This window comes from Pinus tabuliformis, chromosome 6 (genome assembly GCF_031772625.1).
Source record: "Pinus tabuliformis cultivar Carrire ecotype Pingquan chromosome 6, CPIR1, whole genome shotgun sequence".
Lineage (NCBI taxonomy): Eukaryota > Viridiplantae > Streptophyta > Pinopsida > Pinales > Pinaceae > Pinus > Pinus tabuliformis.
In genome coordinates this window covers 1,230,306,500-1,230,330,718 of record NC_142292.1, presented here as the reverse complement: position 1 = coordinate 1,230,330,718, position 24,219 = coordinate 1,230,306,500, and the positions used below count along the sequence as shown (strand labels likewise).

General features: G+C 32.6%; 1 protein-coding gene across 3 annotated transcripts in view; it reads right to left on the bottom strand.

The window, feature by feature from the left end:
* The window catches only part of LOC149263136 (MADS-box protein JOINTLESS-like), a 285,007-nt gene that overhangs the window by 126,273 nt on the left and 134,515 nt on the right, over positions 1 to 24,219 (bottom strand). For all 3 annotated transcript variants that reach the window (XM_089387181.1, XM_089387184.1, XM_089387178.1), the window contains exons 3-5: positions 13,023 to 13,081; positions 12,833 to 12,920; positions 12,704 to 12,745 (exon numbers count right to left, since the gene is read on the bottom strand). In XM_089387181.1, the coding sequence (XP_089243307.1) occupies positions 12,704 to 12,745; positions 12,833 to 12,920; positions 13,023 to 13,081 (189 nt within the window). The remainder of the gene's footprint in view (positions 1 to 12,703; positions 12,746 to 12,832; positions 12,921 to 13,022; positions 13,082 to 24,219) is intronic.

The window sequence follows — 24,219 nt, the reverse complement described above, 5'->3', positions numbered from 1 at the left end:
TTCTGAGGTACATGAAGAAGTCTTATACTTTCATGCAAAGAGAAGTCTTTGTATAGGCTCCTTATATTTAATACACTTGGATTGGTGAATCAAGGTTGATTCTATATGATATTTTCTCTGACGAAAGTAGAATAGCTCTTTGCTTTAGAGGGAGCAGTTAATACTTCCTTAGGAACCTTGTTTTTAACGTCATAGGGATCTAACCTCTAAGTTTGTGATGACAAAATATAATTGATAGATGATATATTTAAAGATAATGGTGACAGAGGGAGAAATTTGTGTTACCACAATAGGATATGTATTAGTATAAGAGGGAGCACCTAGTCTGGGTGACAGAAAAGCATTTGTGATCTAGTGAAGGGAGAAAATTAGTTAGTGTTTGATCTTAGATATGTTTCTCAACATGTGTTGGAGTATTGAGATGGTACAATTGGTGATGGATGATTTGAGAATTGCAACTGTAGATTTAGTAGGGAGTGCCTAAGAAAAAAATAATTCATAAAGATGTTTCTTTAGCTTGTACTTCATTGTAATTTATTGGAAGAGCATGAATAAATCATCTATCGCAGGTTGAGTATATTGCAACTAGATTGACAAGTTGAGATGTAGTATGACTTCAAAGGTTACTTTCAGGATTATCTTGATCAAGTGTTGGTGATGACCATGATGACAGGTCGAAGCACATTGGGGATCAAATACCACTTCTTTCGAGACATGGTGTTGAAGGGAGTTGTGAAGCTCTAATGCATCTCCATTGATGAGAAAATTGTTGACATTCTTACGATGCCTATTTCTAGAGGGAAGCTAGTGTACTTTTTGGACAAGTTTGGTCTTGTGGAATTTTACTCTCTCATTGAAGGTGAGTTGATGAGACACCATTATGGACATTCTCCCTATGTCTTGATGACCTTTGTTAGAGAATGGTATGATATCCTCCTCGTGTCATTATGAGCTTGGTTGGAGAAATTTTCCCAATGTATTTATGACCTTGGTTAGAGAAAGGTTTGACATATTACATAACATCATGGACTAACATTCGTCCTTTGTCTTTATGACCTTGATTGAACAATGGTATCATGGATTGACATTCTTCCTATGTCACTTTGACCTTGATTGGAGAATGGTCTAGTAGAAGACATTCTCCCTATGTCACTTTGACCTTGGTTTGAAGAATGGTCTGCAGATGATATTCTCTCAATTGGAGAATAGTCCTAGAGGTATCTTAGATGAGAAAGAGCATCCCAACATCATGCTCATATCTCTTTCTAGAGTGAGCTTGTTTATCATTGATGAGACCTTTAGTGTTTCACCTAGACTATGTATATAGTTGTTTGATGGGGAATAATGGTTTTGTATAGTTGATGTTGGTAATTATGATATTTATTATGGTTCTTATCTTAATTATGACCTTTCCTTAGGGAATTTGTTAACTTGAGATCATCATGATAGTCATTATGGATACCTCCATGGCTAAGAGTGAGTGTTGAATTTTTTATATATGGTCATTCTTCATATTAATATATTTTTATTGATATGAAACATGTTCTTCATGCTAAAAAAAAATGAAATATTTTTGTATTTGTTAAAAGAAAATTTAAAAATTTTGAATTTTTGTTTTAGTGCCACAATTTTCCGAAGTCGGCCCTCTACTCTTCAAGTAATTATAGCTATTTAAGGCACCCATTTGTCACATGGATCTCTATATATTAGAGTCACTCATCCTCCTCTCCATAATCATTTGATCTAAGCATCAACCAATAGTATCTTCTAACCATACGAAGCAAATCAAGGATGATAAAAAAGGAGAATAAAGAAGCATCTCAAAAACAAATTTAACCTTTATGAAGAAGTCAGATTCTATGATTTATTTCGATGCAAGAAGTATGAATATCTGTGGTTCATTTATGTGATAAAATGGAAAATATCTGTAGTTCATCTCTATGCAAGAGGAGCCATATTTCTGTGGTATCTTTATGAGGTGGATCCAATTCTCTGTGGAATTTATCTATGTACAGGGCCTAGATTCTTGTGACACATCTCCATGGAAAGGGGTCGAGCGTCTATGATTTATATATGTGTAATAGTGCCATATCTCTTATGATTCAACTCTGTTGAAAATGAAATCGAATTCTCTATGTTATCTTTGTACTCTTGTTGTTGTAGTCAGGTTGAAGAGGGGTGAGTTGGACACTTGGTGGGCATCCTTGCTAGTTATTTTGTCCATATTCTTTACTTTTATATTTCTTTTTAAATTTATTTTATGAGGAAAGAATTGATATTTTTTTACCCCAAGTAGATTTTCCCAGGGTAAACCTTGTGTTGATTCTATGCAGTATCATAACTACTTTTCTTATTCCTGTATGGTTGAATTTCTGAAAGTATAATTTCTTGACGAAGAATTTGTAAATTCTAAAAGAAGACATATAATCACTAGAAGTAATTATTAGTGCTTAGAAATATGTGTTAGTCTATATTATGCTTGAAAAATAAACACAAATAAGGATGGGACTTTGTGAATGCATATAAATTATATGGCTTTGAACAAAATCACGCTTAAGCGCAAGTACCCCTTTCCCATGATAGATGATTTGTTGGACTACTTGCAACAAGTGAAATACTTCACCAACTTGGACTTAAATTCTATATATCACTAGGTTCATGTCAAAGAAGATGATATCTAGAAAACAACCTTCAAAAATAGGCTAGTCATGCTAGTCATGCCATTTGGCCTATGTACTGCACCAACTACGTTTATGATGTTAATGAATGATATACTATTCCATTTTATATATTTATTTGTTATTATCTATTTGGATGATATACTAGTATACAATGCTACTTGGGAGGAGAAGATCTTACATTTGACATAGGTGTTGGAGACATTAAAGAAGAACCAATTGCTAAAAAATCTCAATAAATGTGAGATTGGGCAACAATCTTTGGTTTATATGTGGTATGTGATTGGTGAAGGAAAGATGAAAATGGATCCTACTAAGATGGAGGCTAGCATGAAATCTTCGATGCCAACAACTGTTTTTGAGGTTAGGAATTATATTGGGGTAGCACAATACTTAAGGAAATTCATAGCCTCATTTTTTAGTGGCAGTAGCACCACTCCATGCCATAAGAACAAGTAGCAAGAGTTTCAAGTGGGGAAAGGGTCAACAAAGGGACTTTGAGGAGTTAAAGAAGAAGGTTATTGAAGCAGAAATTCTGGTATTATGGAACTTGAAAAAACCCTTTAAAGTGGAGACAAATGAAAGTGTCTATGTTATGAGAGTAGTCTTACTGCAGGGAGGAATGCCTATTCGCTACCATTATAAAGTGTTTCATGGGGAAATTATTAACTACTTTACTTGTGAAAAAGAAATATATGCCCTATTGCAAGCTATGAAGAAGTGGAAGAAATATCGAATGGGGTAGGTGACAATAATCCACACAGATCACCAACCACTAGAGTACCTATAGGTCTTAAGTAAGCTACAACATACTGGTCATTATAACTGGAAGGGGGTTTCTATAACCGTTTCATTTAGTGATCAAGTACAAGAATGGGAACACAAACAAGTTGGTTGGCATGGTTTTGATTCCACCCACATCAAATATCACAACTTTGGTAGCTATGGTGCACATGGATTGATTCACCCATGATGTGTACAAAGAGGCATATTCAAAGGATGAGGACTTTAAGAAGGTGTTTTAATAGTTTCAAAGTTTGAGTCATGTGCATGAATGTTACAATGCCATTGACTACCATATCCTAAATGGGTTACTCTACAGGATTGATAAGCTATGTGTTCCTAAAGGTGAGCAATTGCAGTTGATAAGATAGGCTCACATCCCCAAGGTTTCAGGGAACTTTGGTGTAGGGAAGAGACTCACTAACTTGTAGAGGTATGTATATTGGCCTAATATGTAAGAATATGTAGCTAGGTTTATAAGAGGATGCATGCTTTGTTGTACTAGCAAGCCTAGTAACAGGAGACAGGGCCTATATCACCCCTTACCTGTACCCAGTTGTCCCCAGGAAATAATTTCCATGGACTTTGTGGGAGATTTACCAACAACCAAGAAGGGACATGTCTACCTATTCATGGTAGTTGATAGGTTCAACAATGTGTGTTTTGATGCCCTGTAAAAAGACCATCGTCAGGTATGAAGAAACAAACATGTTCCTTGGACAAATATAGGTACACTTTGAGATACCAACGAGCTTTGTTTCAAATAGGGACATGACATTTCTCAGTCAATTTTTTTGGTAGAAGATGGGCACAAAGTTGAAGAGGTATATAACATTCCATCCACAGACAGATGGGAAGATAGAAGTGGTCAACAAGACTTTGGTGCAACTTTTGAGGGGTTACAATTAGAAGCATCCAAATACCTGGGATGAAAATATGGTATATATACAACACTCTTATAATAAATATGTTGACACTTCTACTAGTAAGTCCCCATTTGAAACTTGTTTTGGATATTTTACACCTTCATCTTTCGATGTTGCATATGGGAAGCAAGGAGGAGTAAGGGAGGATATTAATGGGGATTGCTTCAAGGATTAAATATTTGTAGAAAATAGAAGGAAAATTCATATACAAGTATAAGAGACTCCGCATAAGCCATAGGAAAAACAAAAGGCTACACATTATCAACATAGAATAAAGAAGTCATTCAAGGTGGGAGACAAAATATGGTCACAATTGAACAAAGAGAAGCTACAGGGTCCTGGTAAGAAAATAAAAGCTCTACAATATGGTCCCTTTGAGATATTGGAAAAGGTGGGAGATAATAACTAAAGACTCATTTTGCCCACATACATGTGCATTTACTCAGTTGTGAATGCAGAGAGTCTGAAACTCTATGAGCCTTCCATACTAAATTAGGAAGAGGAACAAGTCCTACCTTTTGTGGAGAATTTGGCACCAGATTCTTAGGTAGATTTGATATAAAATATAGTTTTATATAAGAGGTCCAATACTACAAGAAAAAAAACATGACCTTTAGCAGATTGGGTTGAAAGGACAACTAGTTCTAGGAAAGGATAAATGGTACACCTGAGAGAAGGTGGAGGAAAATTTTCCTCACATCATCTAATAGAAGCATTTTGGGACCAAAATCCTCCCAAAATGGGGAGGTGTGATCCATATTGGTTCATGATATTTTTTTTCATCCATCTTGATTCTTTGAGAGTGTAAAAGGTGGAGGAATTAGTGCACATGACCATTTTCACAAGTGAGGCCGAATTTTGCAAATTGGGCTCTGAAACCTTCTAGTAGCATTTTGAGGCACCAAATGACATATTTTTTGATACAAAATTGTCACTTTAGTGTTTCAACCTTCTTTCTTATTCTACACATAGATACATTTCCAATGGTGCAAGAACCACCTCAATCATTAGTTTGTATGATAAATTTATTGAACTCGGAAGTTAACCTTCCTATTTTCACCACCATAGTTCGAGAGGGTGTCATGTAAGCCCCCACACCTCATGGAAAATGGGATATATGCATGACTACGATGAAGAAGAATCTAGAAGAGTACATGTTAAAACCATGATTAAGAGTCGAGGGAGTCAAACCTAATCCCTAGTAGGCTATCAGGTTGTGTTACAACCGGGAAACAAGGAGGAAAAGGGGTTCCATTCTTTTCAATTGCATTTGTTAAATAGATGAGTATAGTAACGAAGATGGATAGGAAGAGAGAACATAGAGAGGATTGATGCATTGTAGTAGCCCACGAGTCACATGCCTTACTTCCTTATACTCACAACCATTTTCTATTTAGAGAAAGAGAGTAGAGCATGTAGAAAATCTTGTAGACTCACAAGCTCATGCAATGTACTAAAGCACATGACAAGAATCTAATTCTACTTTCAACCAGCGGAAGCCAATAGATTGATGAAAACAATAAGAACAAGAAGAAGATAAATCAATGACACGTAACACAAGATGTATATGGGGAAATCCACTGCTCAAAATCCCTCTATCTATATTGCATATATCAGAAATATGAGTGAATATACAAAGCCTGTTCTCAGTAGAACAATTCCTCACAAGTATGCTCAACTCTCTCAGCTCACAAGCTAGCTCTTGGCCAACACTTAGCCAATTCTGCAGCTCTCCAAGCCCCTAATATCTTGCGTAATTCCAGGATGAATAGCCCGTATTTAAAGGGAATTCATGCTTCCAAAACTATGCAATCCAAACATAGGATCAATCTCTGATGCATGCATGATATTTAAACTCTAGTAAATAATACCAATAATATTACATTGTCCCTGTACTCTAGTCTCAACTGGGTTTTTCTCTGAACTGACGTACATGAGTTTCTCATGAGGGAATCTTCAGCTAATTAGAGTAGCACTAGAGGATGCATTAGTGCACCAACTGACTATTAGTCCTCCATTAGTTCCAAAAACAATTTAGAACTAATTTAACTGAACTTAACTTCGTAAATTGAGTGATCTAATTTCCAACTCAATTTAAACTCATACCAGACCCCTAAAACTTAGGGAGAACATATACGTGATTACAGAAATACTTTCAACTTGAAATTCCTATGCTAATTAAGTTAATTAAAATTAATTAACTATTTACAAGTTGTTATGAGAATAGAATTCTTTAATTCTTAGTTTAATTTAAGGAGAAATTAAATTGGAATTGCTTATTGCCATTTGTCAACGCTCCCTCTCAACAAGAAAGGGATTATCAGCTACCTCGATCCTGTCTCTGTGATACTAGAATTTACATCTTGACAACACATTTGTCAAAATGTCCGCATCTTGCACCTTTGTGGGAATGTACTCTAACAACATAATTTGTCTCAATACACAATATCTGAGATGATGATATTGGATATCAATATGCTTGGACCAATCATGAAAAACAAGATTTTCAGAGAGTTTGATACAATTCTGATTATCACAGTAAATCAAAGTTGGATCCATCTGCTGACCAAACAAGCCAACCAGGATCTTCCTCATCCAGATGGCCTCACATGTTGCTTGACTTGCAACCATGTACTTTGCCTCTGCCAAACTAAGTGCAACCAATTTCTGTTTCCTTTTGTACCATGAAACTACCGCTGACCCAATACTGAAGATCTCTCCTAATGTGATATTCCTATTGGATGGACTCCCTCCTAAGGACTTCTTCTTGGACTTCTTGAGTGGACAATTTGTAGAAAAATGGATTAGCTCATGACAATGAATGCACTTAACTTCCGTCATTTCTTTCTTCTTACCTCCATGATAAGAATCTAATTTGGAATGGGAAGATTTCCCTTTCCCCTTCTTCGCCTTAATTGCTAAGGCATAATTCTCTTCATCATTAATATTTGATGAAGAGCCATCCCTTTGTTCCTCTTGATCTCCTCCTGCATCAAATCCGACCACATTTGTTCCCAATCCAATAGCTTCTCCCGACCATTGATAGAGTCTTGATAACTATTCCAGCTCTTTGGGAGTCCTATAAGAGCAAGACTCACCATATCATCCTCAAAAACCATGATTCCAACACTTCGAAGTTCAAAATCCTGTAGATTCACATGTTCATGCAATGTGCTAAAGCACAAGACAAGAATCTACTTCTACTTTCAACCAGCAGAAGCCAATAGATCGACAAAAACAATAAGAATGAGAAGAAGATAAATCAATGGCACATAACACAAGATGTATATGGGGAAAGCCACTGCTCAAAACCCCTTTATCTGTATTGCATATATTTGAAATATGAGTGAAGATACAAAGCTTGTTCTCACTATAACAATTCCACACAAGTATGCTCAACTCTCTTAGCTCACAAGCTAGCTCTTGGCAAAAAATTACCCAATTCTATAGCTCTCCAAGCCCCTAATCTCTTATGTAGTTCCTTGGTTGAATAACTTGTATTTAAAGGGAATTCATGCTTCCAAAAACTGCGCAATCCAAACATAGGATCAATCTCTGATGCATGTATGATATTTACACTCCAGTAAATAATACCATTATTAGTACACTGTCCCTACACTCTAGTCTCAACTGGGTCTTTCTCTGAACTAACATGAATGAGTTTCTCATGAGGGAATATTTAGTTAACTGGAGTAGCACTAGAGGATGCATTAGTGCACCAACTAACTGTTAGTCTTCTATTATTTCCAAAAACAATTTAGAACTAATTTAACTTAACTTAATTTAGTAAACTGAGTGATCTAATTTCCAACTAAATTTAAACTCATACTGGACCCCTAAAACTTAGGGAGAACATATACATGACTACAGAAAGACTTCCAGCTCGAAATTCCTAAGCTAATTAAGTTAATTAAACTTAATTAACTATTTACAAGTTGATATGAGAATAGAATTCGATTTTAATTCTCAGTTTAATTCAAGGACAAATTAAACTGGAATTTCTTGTTGCCATTTCTAAACAGAGCAGCCTCACCTTCTAACCGGGTTTTCTCCTGAAAGTATTTCCTAGGTTATATCTTTTGTCAAACCATGGTTTGTGAGTTTTTATTTCACTATTTGTTTTTTGCATAGTAATAATTTGCATGCATACAAAATAAATAATAATTTACAGATCCATAAATCTAAAGAGAAATAAGCCCTAATAGTGTAGATTTCTGATTATTTTAAGTATAATTTATCATATTTGTAGCGATGAACTATCCCTTGGAATGTCTGTGATATTTTATGAATAAAGGAAGGGCTAACATCACCCAAGTTCTTACTCTAATGGCTTATAAGAAGAGAGTTGATTCATGGTTATTTACTAAAAATCTAACCATGAGGAAATTATTCAATACAAAGTCTACTTAATCAATCATAACTAATCTAACTTGTAGGAAATACTACAAATAAGGAAGAGTGTTATCATCACATACAAAAAATATGGAATACTTTCATTAGATTGCACAAACATAAATATCATGATTCTAAGTTGTAGAATTGAAAGTACAAGAAAACACAAACATTCACAATAAAATTCATTGAAGACTATCTAATTGTTGATTTCCCTTGTATTTAACCTCATGGCCCAATGTTATTTATGGTGTAACAGGAAAAACATGCATATCTATGGAAAACAAATTCCTAAAATGAAAGACTCAGGGTTGTTGTAAAGGAACAATCACAAAGCTACAAGAAACTCTATGTTGCTACAGAAAGTTACCTAATTAGCCAAAGAAATTTGCAAATGGGTATAAAATTGATTGGTCATGAAAAAAATAATTCACTCTATACACATTCATTATCAATTATATGCTTCAAGGAAGTAACCATGTTTTGGATCTAGATTTCCTATAGGAAAAACAAAAACATGTAGAATCATATTTCTATATCAACAATTTATGATCAGTTAAAAGGAAACATGAAATAAGATTACGAAAGTAAAATACATAGGGATTCTTGAATAAATTTAAGTGGGCCCTCTGGAAGGCACTCAAGAACCCAGGAAAATTTCTTGGAATGGGATAAATAACAACCTTGCATTGTCATATCAAAGTTGGATGCATTATTTAAAAGTACGAAGTTATTCTCGGGTTGAAATAAAATTATACAAAAAGGAATCAATGGACTAATTACAAGTAGCCTTCTTGAGGTAAAAATCCCTCAATTTATAAAATTAGTAGGGAAAAACCCCATTTGATAGGTGGGAATATTTCCTTCTAAAAGTTCCAAAATTTAGGGCAAATTATTTCCCTATACAAATCCCCAAATTTAAGGTAGATTATTTCTTGAAATTAGTTGCATTTGTATACTCAAGTTTCCAATGCTAACATGTCTTGAATAACTAGAGAAAACTTATTTTTCATGTTGGTAATATGGGAAACAAGATTCTCACCTTCTTGCAAAGATGTTAGTGAGAGATTCCTTTCTTTAACATGTCAAATCAACATGTGTTATTGCCAAAAGACAACAAAAACATGAGCATGATCACATTACTTGAGCAACCTACTTAACTTCATGGTTTACATATGAAATATCAAATATGCATATCAAGAAGGTTACAAAGGTATATTTTTAGGTGGAAATAAGACTATAGTTGGGACTTCAAACTATCCACTACGAATTCCAATCATATCCACTACACTATTAGCAAAGGGTGACATGTGTTTTCCAAGTGCAATTTGAGGGAAGTGATTAAGGAAGCCATACTTCCAACTTTTCCCAAGGTAATATGAACCATTCACTTGTAATGTTACCTCTTCTTTGTTAATAGCTAGATTTGTGAGAGTATTAGCCCTATTTTTGTTTTGATGTAAGACATGAAAGGCTTGGAATTTTGAGATGGATCAAGTGCTAGGTGGATCCTTTTAAAAATCTTACTATGTTTTAATTATGAAGAGAAAGAGCCTAAATGTAATGTTTAATAAAAGAAGGTTGAAATTATGATTATAATTAATTTGTTAATTCTTTTTCCAATTGCATGTTTGATTCATTGTAATAGAGCATATGCCTCTTTTTGATTATTTGTGTCTTTTACTATGGTCTAGGAAAAGGCTAATTCTTCATTTCCTCCACTGTGCAATAGTACCCCTACCCAGACCTACCACCCCCTTCGTTTTCCTCTTCTAATTTTTGCTCATTTCTTGTCATATCACATCAGCAAGGTAGTGACCTTCTTATGGAATCCTCCGTTATTGATTTCAATGCTTATCCCATTAGGGACATGAGACCAAATTTCAAATTCTTATGATATATTGAATACATGACTCATGTTTTAAGTGGGATATTTCAACATCAACTATGTAATATAAAAAACATGCTTTTATATATATAGTAGAATGTTTTTGAAAAATAATAACATAATCTTAGATTATATATATAAAAATGGTAGAATTTTTTTGAAAAATAAAAACATAATCTTACATTATTGATTTTGTTATAGCTATATAATATTTGAAAACATAATATCCTAATCATAATTACTAATCAGATACACTCCTATCACAAAAACACTAAGTATATAGAATTGTAAAATTTATAGGATGATATTTTAGGGGAAAACAATAACATAATCATAGATATAATTATTAATATAAAATTATAGTTATATAATATTTAAAAAAATAATAAGCTACTGATATAATTAAATTAAAGACATAATAAATAAAAAGAAAATGGAAACTTTAAATGAAAAAATAAAAGTTGAATAATCCTTCTACGTGAAACTTACACAACAATAGAAGGCCGAGGTGTAATCAAAGATGATCTTGACTTAAACACACATGAAAAAATGGCATTTAATTACCTTGAGAATTTGTGACTCGAATTTTCGACCAGCTAAAACATTTGGATGTTTTAATTGGAGGTAAAGTGAACAAATTGCTAAACATGGTTATAAAAATATAGAGTGTACATTTAAAATAAACAAAATCAATTAGAACTATTAAAAAAAATAAAATATTTTAATGTTTTAATATTTACAAGGTTAAAAATAATTTATGAGATAGATTGTTTTTTTCATACTGTTGATGTATTTGGCACTTTTGCTATAAAGTCTCACAAATGTTCTTAGTTTCTCGACAAATAGCCTATAGCCTATGAGACAGATTGCTTCTTCACCTATTTGGCCCTTTTCGTGTAAAATATCACAATAAACGCTCCCATCTTTCGACAAACCACTCCCTAAATAGATTTTCCCAAGAGCTAGGTGCCAGAAGATATACATAACTTTCTCGGTTGTCTTTGAAGGTCTCCCATTCTAAAATGAAATAACAAAAAAAAATAACAAAGACATATTTCATCACAAAAATAAAAAAATTAATAAAATATTATATTGTTGAATTCCATCACCAAAATTTAAGAAATATGATTAACTAGTATTGTTTATATTAAAACACATATATCTATATTTTTGTATTTTATTTTTGTTAATATATATATATAATTTTCTATAATTAAATTTATTAAAATATTTTTTAAGATAATAACAAGTCACCTTAAATTGAAAATATTGTGAAAAAATTATAATTCATGAAAATAGAAATAATAAAAAAAAAAAAATAAAAATAAAATAAAACAAAAAACAAAAAAGTAGTAACTAATATAAATGGAACTTAGTAAACAACCCATAATAATACCTCAACTAATCACTTTACAAATAAATAAATTTCAATAAAAATAAAAAATAATAAAAATTGAATTCCTAATATTAAATTATGAATAAGCATAATAATTTTTTTGTCAAAAACAAACTAATACCTAATTAAAAGAAAAATAGAATGCTTTATACCAATATAATAAAAAATTTATTAATTTATTATGATTTTTTTTTTACCAAAATACCCATGAACACTAAAATATGTATCTGGATAATGATAGTATTATTTTTTTAAATTGTAAAAATATATTTTTATTGTTTAAAATAAAATGTTTAGATGTAAATATATAAATGTATTTAACATGATATTAGAGTAATTTACGAAATTGAAACAACTTCAACCACAAAACAATAAATTGTAAATGATAATATAAATTGTATTTTTTATAACTAAGTAAATAAATGAAAAATTAAGGTAAAATCTTAGAAGATTAATGTTAGATATGATAGTCATATAGGGTTTCTTACCTTTCCGTGAAGCTCATTTATCTCCTTAACAAGATAACTTATAAATGATAATATAAATTGTATTTTTTATACCTATGTAAATAAATGAAAAATTAAATTAAAATTTTACAAACTTAATGTTAAATATCATAAAGTCGTATATAGTTTGTTACCTTTTCTTGAAGCTCATTTATCTCCTTAGCAAGCTGCTCAACCTTAAAACACCACAAAAGATGACATTTGTGTTGATCATTGTTCATTATTTCTCTAAATAATCGATGTTTTTTAAAGATATGATATACCTTATGTGATCGGATGTGCTCCAACCCAATTTCAAGTTGTTCTTCCAATTGTTGCAAGTCTTTTAGAGATAATGCTGCTAGATCCTCCCTGCATTTTCAAAAAACATCACTTACACATTAATATCAAACTACTCCTATTCAAAATAAATTAAGAGAACATGTGAATTAAGGAATACTTCACATCTATTACCTCACATTAGTATAATCTTGACTCGGTTGTTTCATCCCTTTTATATCTTCACTTTTTAACTGGAAGACAATAACGATTAAAATATTTTTGAGTACAGTCCTACGAATTCCTTTCAAAGTTGCAGAAAAAAAATGTGCATCGACATAATTTTTTGCTATAGGATTATAATGAATTAATATTGTTTAATAGGATAAAGGTTGATTCATTTTATGAATTAATTATTATTCTGCATCATTTTTTAAAATTAAAATAATAGAATAAGTAAATATATAAAATATTTGTTTTTTCACATAAATATTGAGAACCAATATTTATTATAAATTCAATTTGAATTATATTGTTGAAAAAAAGATAAATGGAGGTTGAAAAGTTTGATATGGGATTGAAAACAATTATAAATTAGTAAATATTTGGATTTGGGATAAAAACAAATTATTTTTTAGACTCTCATCACTCATATTATTTTATACGGATGTGAGGTTTGGCGTTGTAGTGTATCCAAAGAGACATGGAGGAAGCTTGAATAGATCCAAAAGTAGCTTATAATCTACAACCTCAAGATTAAAGGAAATACTCCTTATTTTATCCTCATGATTCCTGCAAACATTCCCCCCATTCAAAGCATGACTATGATTAAGTATGTTGCGTATACGAAGAAGTCATAAAACATGGACACCAAGAGGTTTCCTAAAATTTCTTCTAACTCTAGCCAAAGCCCCCACCTTCAACGCAAGAAAGGTGGCATAAAGATGTCAGCCTTGGTTGGACAATTAGGGAATAAAGGAGGATGTCATCTTACAGAATTTGGATAATATTAAAGATATTATTACTTCGAAATTTAAGGAGAATTTTTGGGTAAATAAAGGGCTAAAGGAAAATTTTGGGGGGTTTGTGTTGAATTTTCTTTGGGCCTATTTTTGTGCTTTTGATCGATGATTTTATGACCCACTGTAATCTAATCCCAACTAATGGATTAAGGTTTTATAACAAAAGATAATATAATAGAGTTTTATATTATATGGAATACCTAAATATTATATATGTGAATGGTCATGTTAATACAATGAATAAGAGAGCAGTGCAACTATGTGTTATGCTAGTTTTCCTATTTAAGGATTTATGGAGTAAATCTCTATGTAATTTGTCTATGAAATTGTTGTTATTCATATTTTTCTTAAGAATATATATGCATTACTTCACTTTCACAGGCTTAAAAGTTACATTTGTTATGAGAATGTGTTATTACCTTTGAATGGAAGCCTTTATTATTAGGGTATAGGTTGTTATTGTTAAAAATTAAGAAATGTAATGGTTAGAACTTTGAGGTATGAAATTTGGAGATGAAGGACCTTCTTATAGATGAATAATAATTGAGTAATCTTGATATTGGCATTATACATATGGGTATGGTGGTGTTAGAATCATAAATATCGATAGAAACACCAACCGTATGATTTGGTTATTTCATTTAGATGAAGTGTTACACAATGTTTTAACAAAAGCTATATTAAAGGCACAATGGGATAAGTTATGGACTTTGTAACAATTTATATCCCTCGCAAAGGAAATTTTCATTCGAATGAAGTTTACCCATCAAAGAACATCTCAATGCCTCTAACATTATGGTAGGTAGGTTGATTTTCGTTGATATTTATATTTTTTATGAAATAAGTGCATTAGTGTACTATGTTCTTTGCTAGGTTCATAAGTGTTGGCATGCCAACTTGTTCCCTTTTATTTTTGACAAAATAAAGGGGCCCTCCTAGAAACTTTTACTCATTTTGTCATCTTGATTTGATTGGATTGGTATTGGATTGATTTCTACATATTTTCCTTTAATTATCATTTTTATCTCTATGTCGAATTCTGCTTTTGCTCATGATGTGTGTTACATTATATAGCCCATTATTTCAGTCATGAGTGATGTAAGGGTTATTTCCTTTCATTATTATTGTTAGTGGATTTATCATTGCTCCTAATAGCAAGAAAATGTTTAAGTTTAAGAGTGGCTATGGAATCAAATATTTTATAGCAGCCCTAATTGAGTTTGTAATGCTAATAGGATATCTTATATAAACTATCATATTAAATCTTATGTTAATAATTTATCTCCATATGATGTGTGATTTTAATGTTTCAATCAATGGTGACAACCTAAGATATGTACCCAATATTGGTGGTTTTGTATGGTTTTAAATATCTCATTTACATAATTTAAAAAGCTAGATCAAGTCACATCCATCGATTAATGAAGCCCCAAGGGATAGCTTAGTTGTTCGAGTACTTGTTGCTAAGCACCTTTACTATCAGGAGGTCAAGGGGTCAAATTTTCTCTATTCCCTTGGTGTTAGGCCTTGTTAGTTTGGCCAGTAGGTATACCCCTTCAGGTTGATCTACCTGTATTTTCCTGTGGATGTCACATATGCCGATTAATGAGCCATTAATCTAAAATTAAATATAGGATTTTCAGTGATTTGTTTTATAGATTCACTTTGATCCAGGTGGCTCCAAAGAGGCTCAAAAATCAAAGAGGGCTTAGGAAAGGCTAAAAAATCAAAGTTTTTGTATTATAGTGAAACCAAGATCATGTCAAAGAGATCGTTGCAAAATTTCCAATGGCTCAAACAACACCTCAATGTGATTTCCTGTGCAAAAGTTATGGCCAATCAAAGTGTTAGGCAACTAGGCCCCTTGGTTAAATTTAACAAAGCACCAACTAAATTTGAAGGCTGACAAAATATGAAGGTCTACTAAATTTTTTGGCCACTTATGAGGTGACAAATTGACACTTCACGACCATAGTTTCTAGCGGTCAGAAAGGGCGAAATTGTTGCCTACCTAAAAAAATCAGTAACCCCAAAAATTCGGTTAATTGGTTTGGTTTTGACCAAGTTTTTTTTAAAATAAAAAAAGGGAATTATAAAAATATAGGGGAGGGTCACCACCCTTGCCACCCCTCCCCAACACATCACTATATATGTAATAGGTGGCAAGTGGTCAAACCACATCACCCTCGTCACATTCATATGGGCCCAACGGCCCACACCATATATAAATGGGCAGAGGGTTATTGATCTTGCATCGGTCATTGGTCGAACCGCCATTGAAAGCCCTCCCAATCCAAAAAATGCAGAAACTCAAACAAAATAAAATATTTTCCAAGGTCGGAAAATAGGAATATATACAAGACTACAATATTGGTACTACAGAGGAAATAAGAAATGTTAAGATCCCAGCCAGTTTTCCATAGGACATAAGAGAAAAATATGTCAAATTGTTTAAAGAATACAAAGATGTATTTGAATGGTCATACAAATAATTGAAAAATTATGACACAACTATTATTGAGCACAAAATTCCTTTGAAACGAGGAGCTAAGCCATCAAAAAAAAAAGGATTAATCTTGTCCTATTGCCTACTATTGAGAAAGAAGAAGAAAGTTGTTGGACGCAAAATTAATTGTTCCTTTAAGATATTTTGAATGGATAGCTAACCTGGAGCATGTCAGGAAGAATAATGGAGAAATAAGACCATGTGTTGATTTCAGAAACCTAAACAATTTTTCACTGAAAGATAATTATCCATCACCAAAAATGGATCAATTACTTCTAAGAGTAACAGGTTCCGACAAGATTTCAATGTTGGATGGTTTTTATAGATGCCAGATTTTCGTTAGTCAAGAAGACAAAGAAAAGACATCATTCACAACTCCATGGGGTACTTTCATGTACGCCAAGATGTATTTTGGTTTGATAAATGTTGGTGCGACATTTCATAGGGCAATGGATTTGGGATTTGTTGGTAAGGTAAATAAATTCATAGTCATTTACGTTGATGATTTGATAGTATTTTCTGAGTTTGATGCTAAACATATCAAACATTTGAGGAAAGTTTTTCAAAGATGTAGAAAATTTGGGATTTCTCTTAATCCTAAAAAATCACTCTTTGCAATGAGGGAAGGGAAATTGTTGGGACACATTATTTCAAAAGGAGTTATAATTGATCCTAAAAGAGTTTCAACAATTCATGTAATCAGGTTTCCCAAAAATAAGAAATAAATTCAATCATTCTTAGGGAAGATACATTTATTAAGAAGGTTCATACGTAATTATGCTGAAATTGTTAAACATATTACTAATATGCTCAAGAAATATAAAGAAGCCAAATGGACTACCCAAGCTAGATTCCTTTTTTTTCAGATCAAAAAGAAACTCTCTAAGGCTCCAATGTTGCTCAGTCCTGATTATTCAAAACTTTTTAGTATTTTCTCCTTCGCCTTGGATACTACTATAGCAACATTTTTATTGCAGAGAAATGAAGATCAACATGAGAATCCAATTTATTTCTTTAGCAAGGTTATGAGAGATGGATAACTAAAATATGACATAATAGAAAAATAAGCTTATGCTTTGGTACAAGATTTGAAAGAATTTAGGATTTGTTCTACATTCCCCTATAATTTCTTATGTACCTTACAAGGTAGCAGAGGCAGTGTTGACTTAGACTAATACTTATGGAAAGTGGGGGAGATGGATTTCTAAGATACTAGAGTTTGATTTAGATATCAGACCTACAAAGCTAGTGAAAGGACAAGGTCTAGCTAAGTTGTTGGCAAAATCTAATTGTAAAATTATGGGTATCAATACAATAATGCAAGTTTCAGGGGAGAATAATCCATAAGAACCTTCTCATTCTTCAAGGGAAATAATCCCCAAGAAACTTCTCATTCTTCAGAGGAGAAGAATCCACAAGAACCTTCTTCCATTTTGGGACCTATACCTCTTCCTCTACACATTGATGAAAAGTTCTTATTATCAGATTGGTACAAAGACATTGTGCATTTTCTACGTGATTTTGAGTACCCTCTTGAATTCACAAAGAATCAATGTAGATCCCTCATACTCAAGGCAATGAAGAATTACATAGTAAATGCATACTTGTATTCGAAGGATCCCTTAAATATCCTGTTACTATGTTTGACTGAAGTGAGGCAGATGGATTAATTGAAAATTTTAATGAAGGAGTTTATGGAGGACATTATGCTTGGAAGGAAACTTCAAATAAAATACTCAGAGCAGGTTTTCACAGGCCAAAATTATTTTCACAGGTTGGATCAAAGGTGATAAGTTGTATTCCTTGTCATATATTTGCAGGAAAAAAGAAGTTAACAACACTTCCTCTTGTTCCCGTTTCAGTGGAAGCTCCTTTCTTGTAGTGGGTATTATATTTAATTGCTTAAATAGTTCCTTCTTCAAGTAATCAAGACAGATGAATATTAATGACCACTGATTACTTCACAAAGTGGGTGGAAGAAATTCCTGTAAGGAATGCAAGAGACACAGTGGGGATAAAATTTATTGAAGCAACCATTTTGTATAGATTTGGCTATCCAAGACAAATAGTTATAGATCATGCTCAAGCTTTTAGTAGCATTAAGATGATTGAATTTTGTAAAAATTATCAGATTACCTTACTCACTGTACACTTTATTATCCACAAGGGAATAGGCAAGCATAATCATCAATTAGAATCTTTCTCAAAGTCATCAAGAAGGTGTTAGAAAATAATAATTAAAAACTAGGACAATAATTTAAAATATGCAGTATGGGAAAACAGGGTTTCACCTAAAAGGTCTACTGGTAAATCGCCTTTTCAACTTGTTTATGGAATAGAATCTATCTTTCCTACTCAATTAGCATTTCCAATCATGAAGTTTTTGCAAGAGTCATATGAAGAAGAAAATTATTTTTCAAGAAGGATAAATTAATTTGTTGAGCTAAATCAAGACAGAGATGAAGTTTAGCATAAACTTTGACAATATTAGGACAAGATGAAGAGTTTGTTTGATAGAAAAGCAAGAGAAATAGGTTTTAGACAAGGATATTTAGTTCTCAGATGGGTTGAAGAAAAGAAAGAGGAAAACATGGAAAGTTTGATAACCTATGGTTAGGAGCTTTCAACATTGCATAGGTCAAAGGAAATAATACATTCATCCTAGGGAGTCTAGAAGGAGAATATTTGTCATTGCCAATCAATGGTAGTATCTCAAAAATTATATCTAGTATTGAGTGTTTTTTAGCATTATCATTGTATATTTCTGGTGTTTTTTACATTTCCACAACAAGTGTTATTTTCACAGCAAAGCCTCCATAGCCCGAGGAGAAGGCACATGGATCTGCAGGTTCTCTGCATCCCACATGGGGGAGTAGTCCCCAGATAGAGTCGATGTTGTAACTTATTTTTAACCTTAGAATTTGTTTTACAAATTTCTATTGATTTCAACAAAAAATAGAAAAATAAAAAATAAGAAAATAAATGAAAAATCAAAAAATCAAAAAGAAAGAAACAGGAAAAATAAATAAAAGAAAAAATAGAGAAAAACAAAAATATTACAAAAGAAAAAAGAAATAAGTATTATTATACATTTGAATAAGCGAGCAAATTGAACTGTCGCTCATTGATTTTTTTTTAATTCAATAATTAAATAGTTTTTTTCTTTCAATAAAATATTCTAAATAAAGTTTTATTTGACTTGCCGCCGAAGACAATAACCACTATGCAACTTTCAATGCTCGGGATTAAACGTTCCTGGAGCAACGATGAAAAATGAATTATGGGACCCCCCTACACTCTCGAAAGTTAATGGGGGGCAGGTTTGAAAAGTGGTTTCTCCTTTTCCCGCTCTGGCATATGTGTCGATCTCCTCTTGAATGTGGGGCCCCCATTTCCTACAACCACATAGCACCACTACCCCTCCCTGCAAATCACTTTTCTCATCCGCCAACCTTCTCACTATTTTTAGATTCTGCCAACTCTCTGCTATTTCTAGTCATAACTATCCCTCCTGACAAATTACCCAGTTGACCGTTATAACATTAATCACTCCCGCCAACATCTAATTCATTCAATTCTATGCACCATTAATGGTTAACCCGGCAAAATCTGTTATGATCACCAAATAAAACCATTATCCCTCCTAAAACTAAACTCTTTAACTTTCTACCTGCAACCTGAGCATTCTCAACGTGGTTCGAGCAAACTCCTATAGTGATCGTCTATCAATTGCCATCACTCCCTAGTAAAATTCTAAATTATTTCCTGTGATTTTATTCTTTCAAGAATGGCCACCCATAAGGTAAAATCCAAGGTAGTTGTTAAGAATCCCCCGTACCCCCTATAGTTAACCTAGATGAACTACCTCTCATCCACACCCAGTTCAAAATCATAGAAACCCACTATGAATTTGGTTTGTATGAGCTTCACAATTGCCCATTCCATAAGTATGATGACACCAATGATGAATTCTCCTTCTAGGAATCCATGCTCCCTCAGTTTTGTTTCCCCCAGACCCATAATTTTCAATAACTTGTCCCCTAGTGTGAAACCCAATACCTCCCAAGTCAATGAGTTATAATTGCCAGAAATAATGAAGTTTTTTTCTCCATAACCTCTGAATCAACCTGTCAAGATGTGAAATTGAATCAATAAAACACCCTCCACCCTTTTTCTAATGATGCACTTATGGAGATTTATCAGAAGCTTACTTTCTCACAGAGAGCTCATATTTTTTACTCATTCCTACCTGAGAATTTTTTAATTCCCTAGGACAAATCCATCCTAACATTGAATCATAACCATAATCATGATAGAATCAGAAAGAGAAATAAATTATAAAGCTACCATTACATGAATAATTCATCAAGAAGCTATCAATTCACAAAGAGACACAATATTTTTATGTGTAAACCCATACAAGAAAAAACCACAGGTAACTACCCCCAAAAATGCAAGTTTCCACTTATGGTAGGCTACAACCTCATTAAGGAACCAACCTCGAAAATATGTAAGTAGTTGTTCATTATAGGCTATAACCTGATTGGGGCACCAACCTCAAGGATGAGTGAGTTCCAACCTAATCTAGGCTCCAACATGATTGAGGATCCAACCTCAGTGATGATCAAGCTCCAACTTACTTGAGGCTCCAACCTGATTTAGGCTCCAACCTCCTCTAGGCTCCAACCTGATTGAGGGTCCAAACTCCTTATTCAGCTACTCGTGGACCTCTATTTCATCTCATTTTCAAATTAGATCCACTATCATCATATATCACCGAATCATAAGTAAACCAAGATATGCAATCACAACCACTACCATAACCTGCAATTAATTTTGTTGTAAACACTATCTTAAACTGCAACCACTGTCACTATAATCATTTTCACAAATTATCATATCAACAATTATTACTGGCTATCATATTGGTACCCATGCTTTGCTCCAATCAATTCATATTTGGTCACCCAAATCCCTTCTCAGAACCTGTTTTCATCATATATCCAAAACAACTGCAACCTACTCATAGTCCCTAAAAACATATACATGAGATTCTGGCCATCGAATAAGTGTCAAAAAGGCAGCACACACCTCTGGTTACATCCATCTCTAAGCCCTGATCACCTAGCTTATTTCGAAATCCAATTTGGACAATAATAACTCCAAAAACTCACAAAAACTATATTAAACCATATATTAATCTAAGAATTCTTCAAATTTACTTTTTCCATGTGTTTTCTACAAAATGGACAAATCTCAGTACTAGTGCTACAAATTGCATGGCATCAACTTGCTAAATATTCGATGAAATGATATTATGGCCAAGAATAAAAACTAAACTGACCTTTTACTCGTCGGGGAGTCAAACCCGTGACCACAGACACACAATACACATCCAATACCAACTATGTGGTCGGATGTGAGTTGTAATGGCGTCCTTTAGAGTTAATTCTGTTATAAAGTGTTTTAACAAAAAATGCTAACAAGTCCACCCCATCTCTTAGCTCGTATTGTAATAAGTCCATGGTGTATCAATATTCATAGGTCAACATATGTTTTATGTATACATGTCTACCAACATCAACTATTGTTGAACATTCATTAGATTTAGACTTTGAGCTTCCGCTAAATATAACCAATCACCAAATGAACTTCCACCTTCATATTTCTTGCCAATCACTGCCATTCAATCCTTTCATATGTGGCTAAAATCAGTGCCTTATGACAATGGATAGAGTATGTAAATACTTGGTATTCACATACATGGATTTTCCTTTATATTTAATACAATTACAACAAGAGTCATTCATTTATTCTCATGTCCTTCGCGAGGCCAGACGTATTATAACTAGATCATGAGATATTCTGACCACATGAAAACTTCACCAAAAATTATATTTTATCCCAACCACAATATTAATATTGAGACCATTCAATCCAAACTAACTCAAACCATAACAAGCAAAACATCAACTCGACTTCAAATCAGAATGCCTCAGCCACAACTTAAACTGTTTTGTGAACCACAACATTGAATAGAAAAAGAATGATTTAAACTCGTTCATTATTCTTGTTGTTAAACCACATGGTTTCACACACACACACACACAAATATATATATATATATATATATATATATCTATATATATATATATATATATATAGATATATATATATATATATATATATATATATATATATATATATATATATATAGATAGATAGATAGATAGATAGATAGATAGATAGATATACATTTACATTTACATATACATATACATATATATCTATTGTTCTCCCATGTCTCATGAGAGTCGACTATGGACTGACCAATTTATCGATAATCCTACGACTACGTCATTAAAACTCACGCTATGGTCCATATTGTAGGAATTTCTTGTAGTTTCAAACTGCAGATTGTAATATGCTAAAACAATTGACTTGAATCTACTCTACTCATCAGCAGAAACAATTAAACAATCGCGAAATCACGAAGCATACAAGAGAAAGAATTCAAACAAACATAACACAATGATTTTCTAGCGAAATCCACAAATAAAAAACCCCTACTATATGTATATTGCATTAATCATAAAAATTGAGAAGATTACAATGCTTTGCTCAAGCCTGACTCGTAGGGAAAATTTTAATAACCCCCCCAAATTTACATGTATAATAAATGGGCGAATCTCCATGGTATATAGGAAAAATAGAAGGCGATTTTATTAATAATATGATATGTATATATAATTTTTTGGCGAATCTCTCACCAGGCATGGCGAATATTTTACTCAATTATAAAATCTTGTGTTTATTGAATACACAAATGAAATCATTGCATTTCTTTAAAATATCTTTTGAAACCAAAAAACCGAAATTACATATCGATAACCTAGTGGGTGTAGGATAAAATTCACCTGTGCCATTCACAGAAAGCATGAGAAAAAACCTAATACTATATATAAAACCAAGAAAAATTCAAATTCATCACTTCTAGGGACCTCGTAACCACCCTGCCAATACAAAAGTATGTTCCTATTTGCAATTAGAAAAATTACCCAAATTACAGTCTGTTTACTCTAGCATATGTCGGAAAGTTATAGAAGGATGACTAGTGCAATCAATCCATTCCTTTTAGCCCTGGATTTGTTTAAGTTTAAACAGAGGTTTACAAATATAATTGCCCAATGTCTATGCTTTAACCATTCACCTTAGGATGTTTTAACAATATAATTTCCTAAGTCTATTTAATATCTTCATTATCATAAAAACCAACCTATATCCATCTTAACTCCACATCTACCACTCTTAGGGGGATGAAATCTATTTATCCCTCTGAGCACCCAGAATTAAGATGGATCTAAGATGATAGAATTTCCCCTTTAAATAGCCTATGCTCACATGAATACCATGGTATTACCATGGGTTATCGTAAACCTGGAGCTTAAAAATTACTATTAGTAATTTATAAAAATTAATAAAATTAATAGTTGATTTTTATTTTATTTTTTATTTTAACAAGGTAAAATGTTTAACATACATTAAATTACAACATCCATTTTTACTCTTGATCGGATCAAATATTTTTTCACTCTATGCTAGTTTGCATATCACGATATTTGATACCTCACGGGGGTTAGTAGATCCAGAGTAAATATGTATCTATGCTGGTTTAATTCCCCCATTTAAATAGGCTACATTCCAGGTGAATACCATGGGTCAAAACCATGTGCCATTTTTATTTTTATTAATACTAATATTAGGGTTAATAATGTTTTTTTGCATGGTATTAATAACAATCTAGTCCATGGTATTTGTCCCATAGTATTTTTCCCATAGGTTTCACCTAAATATAACGCATTTT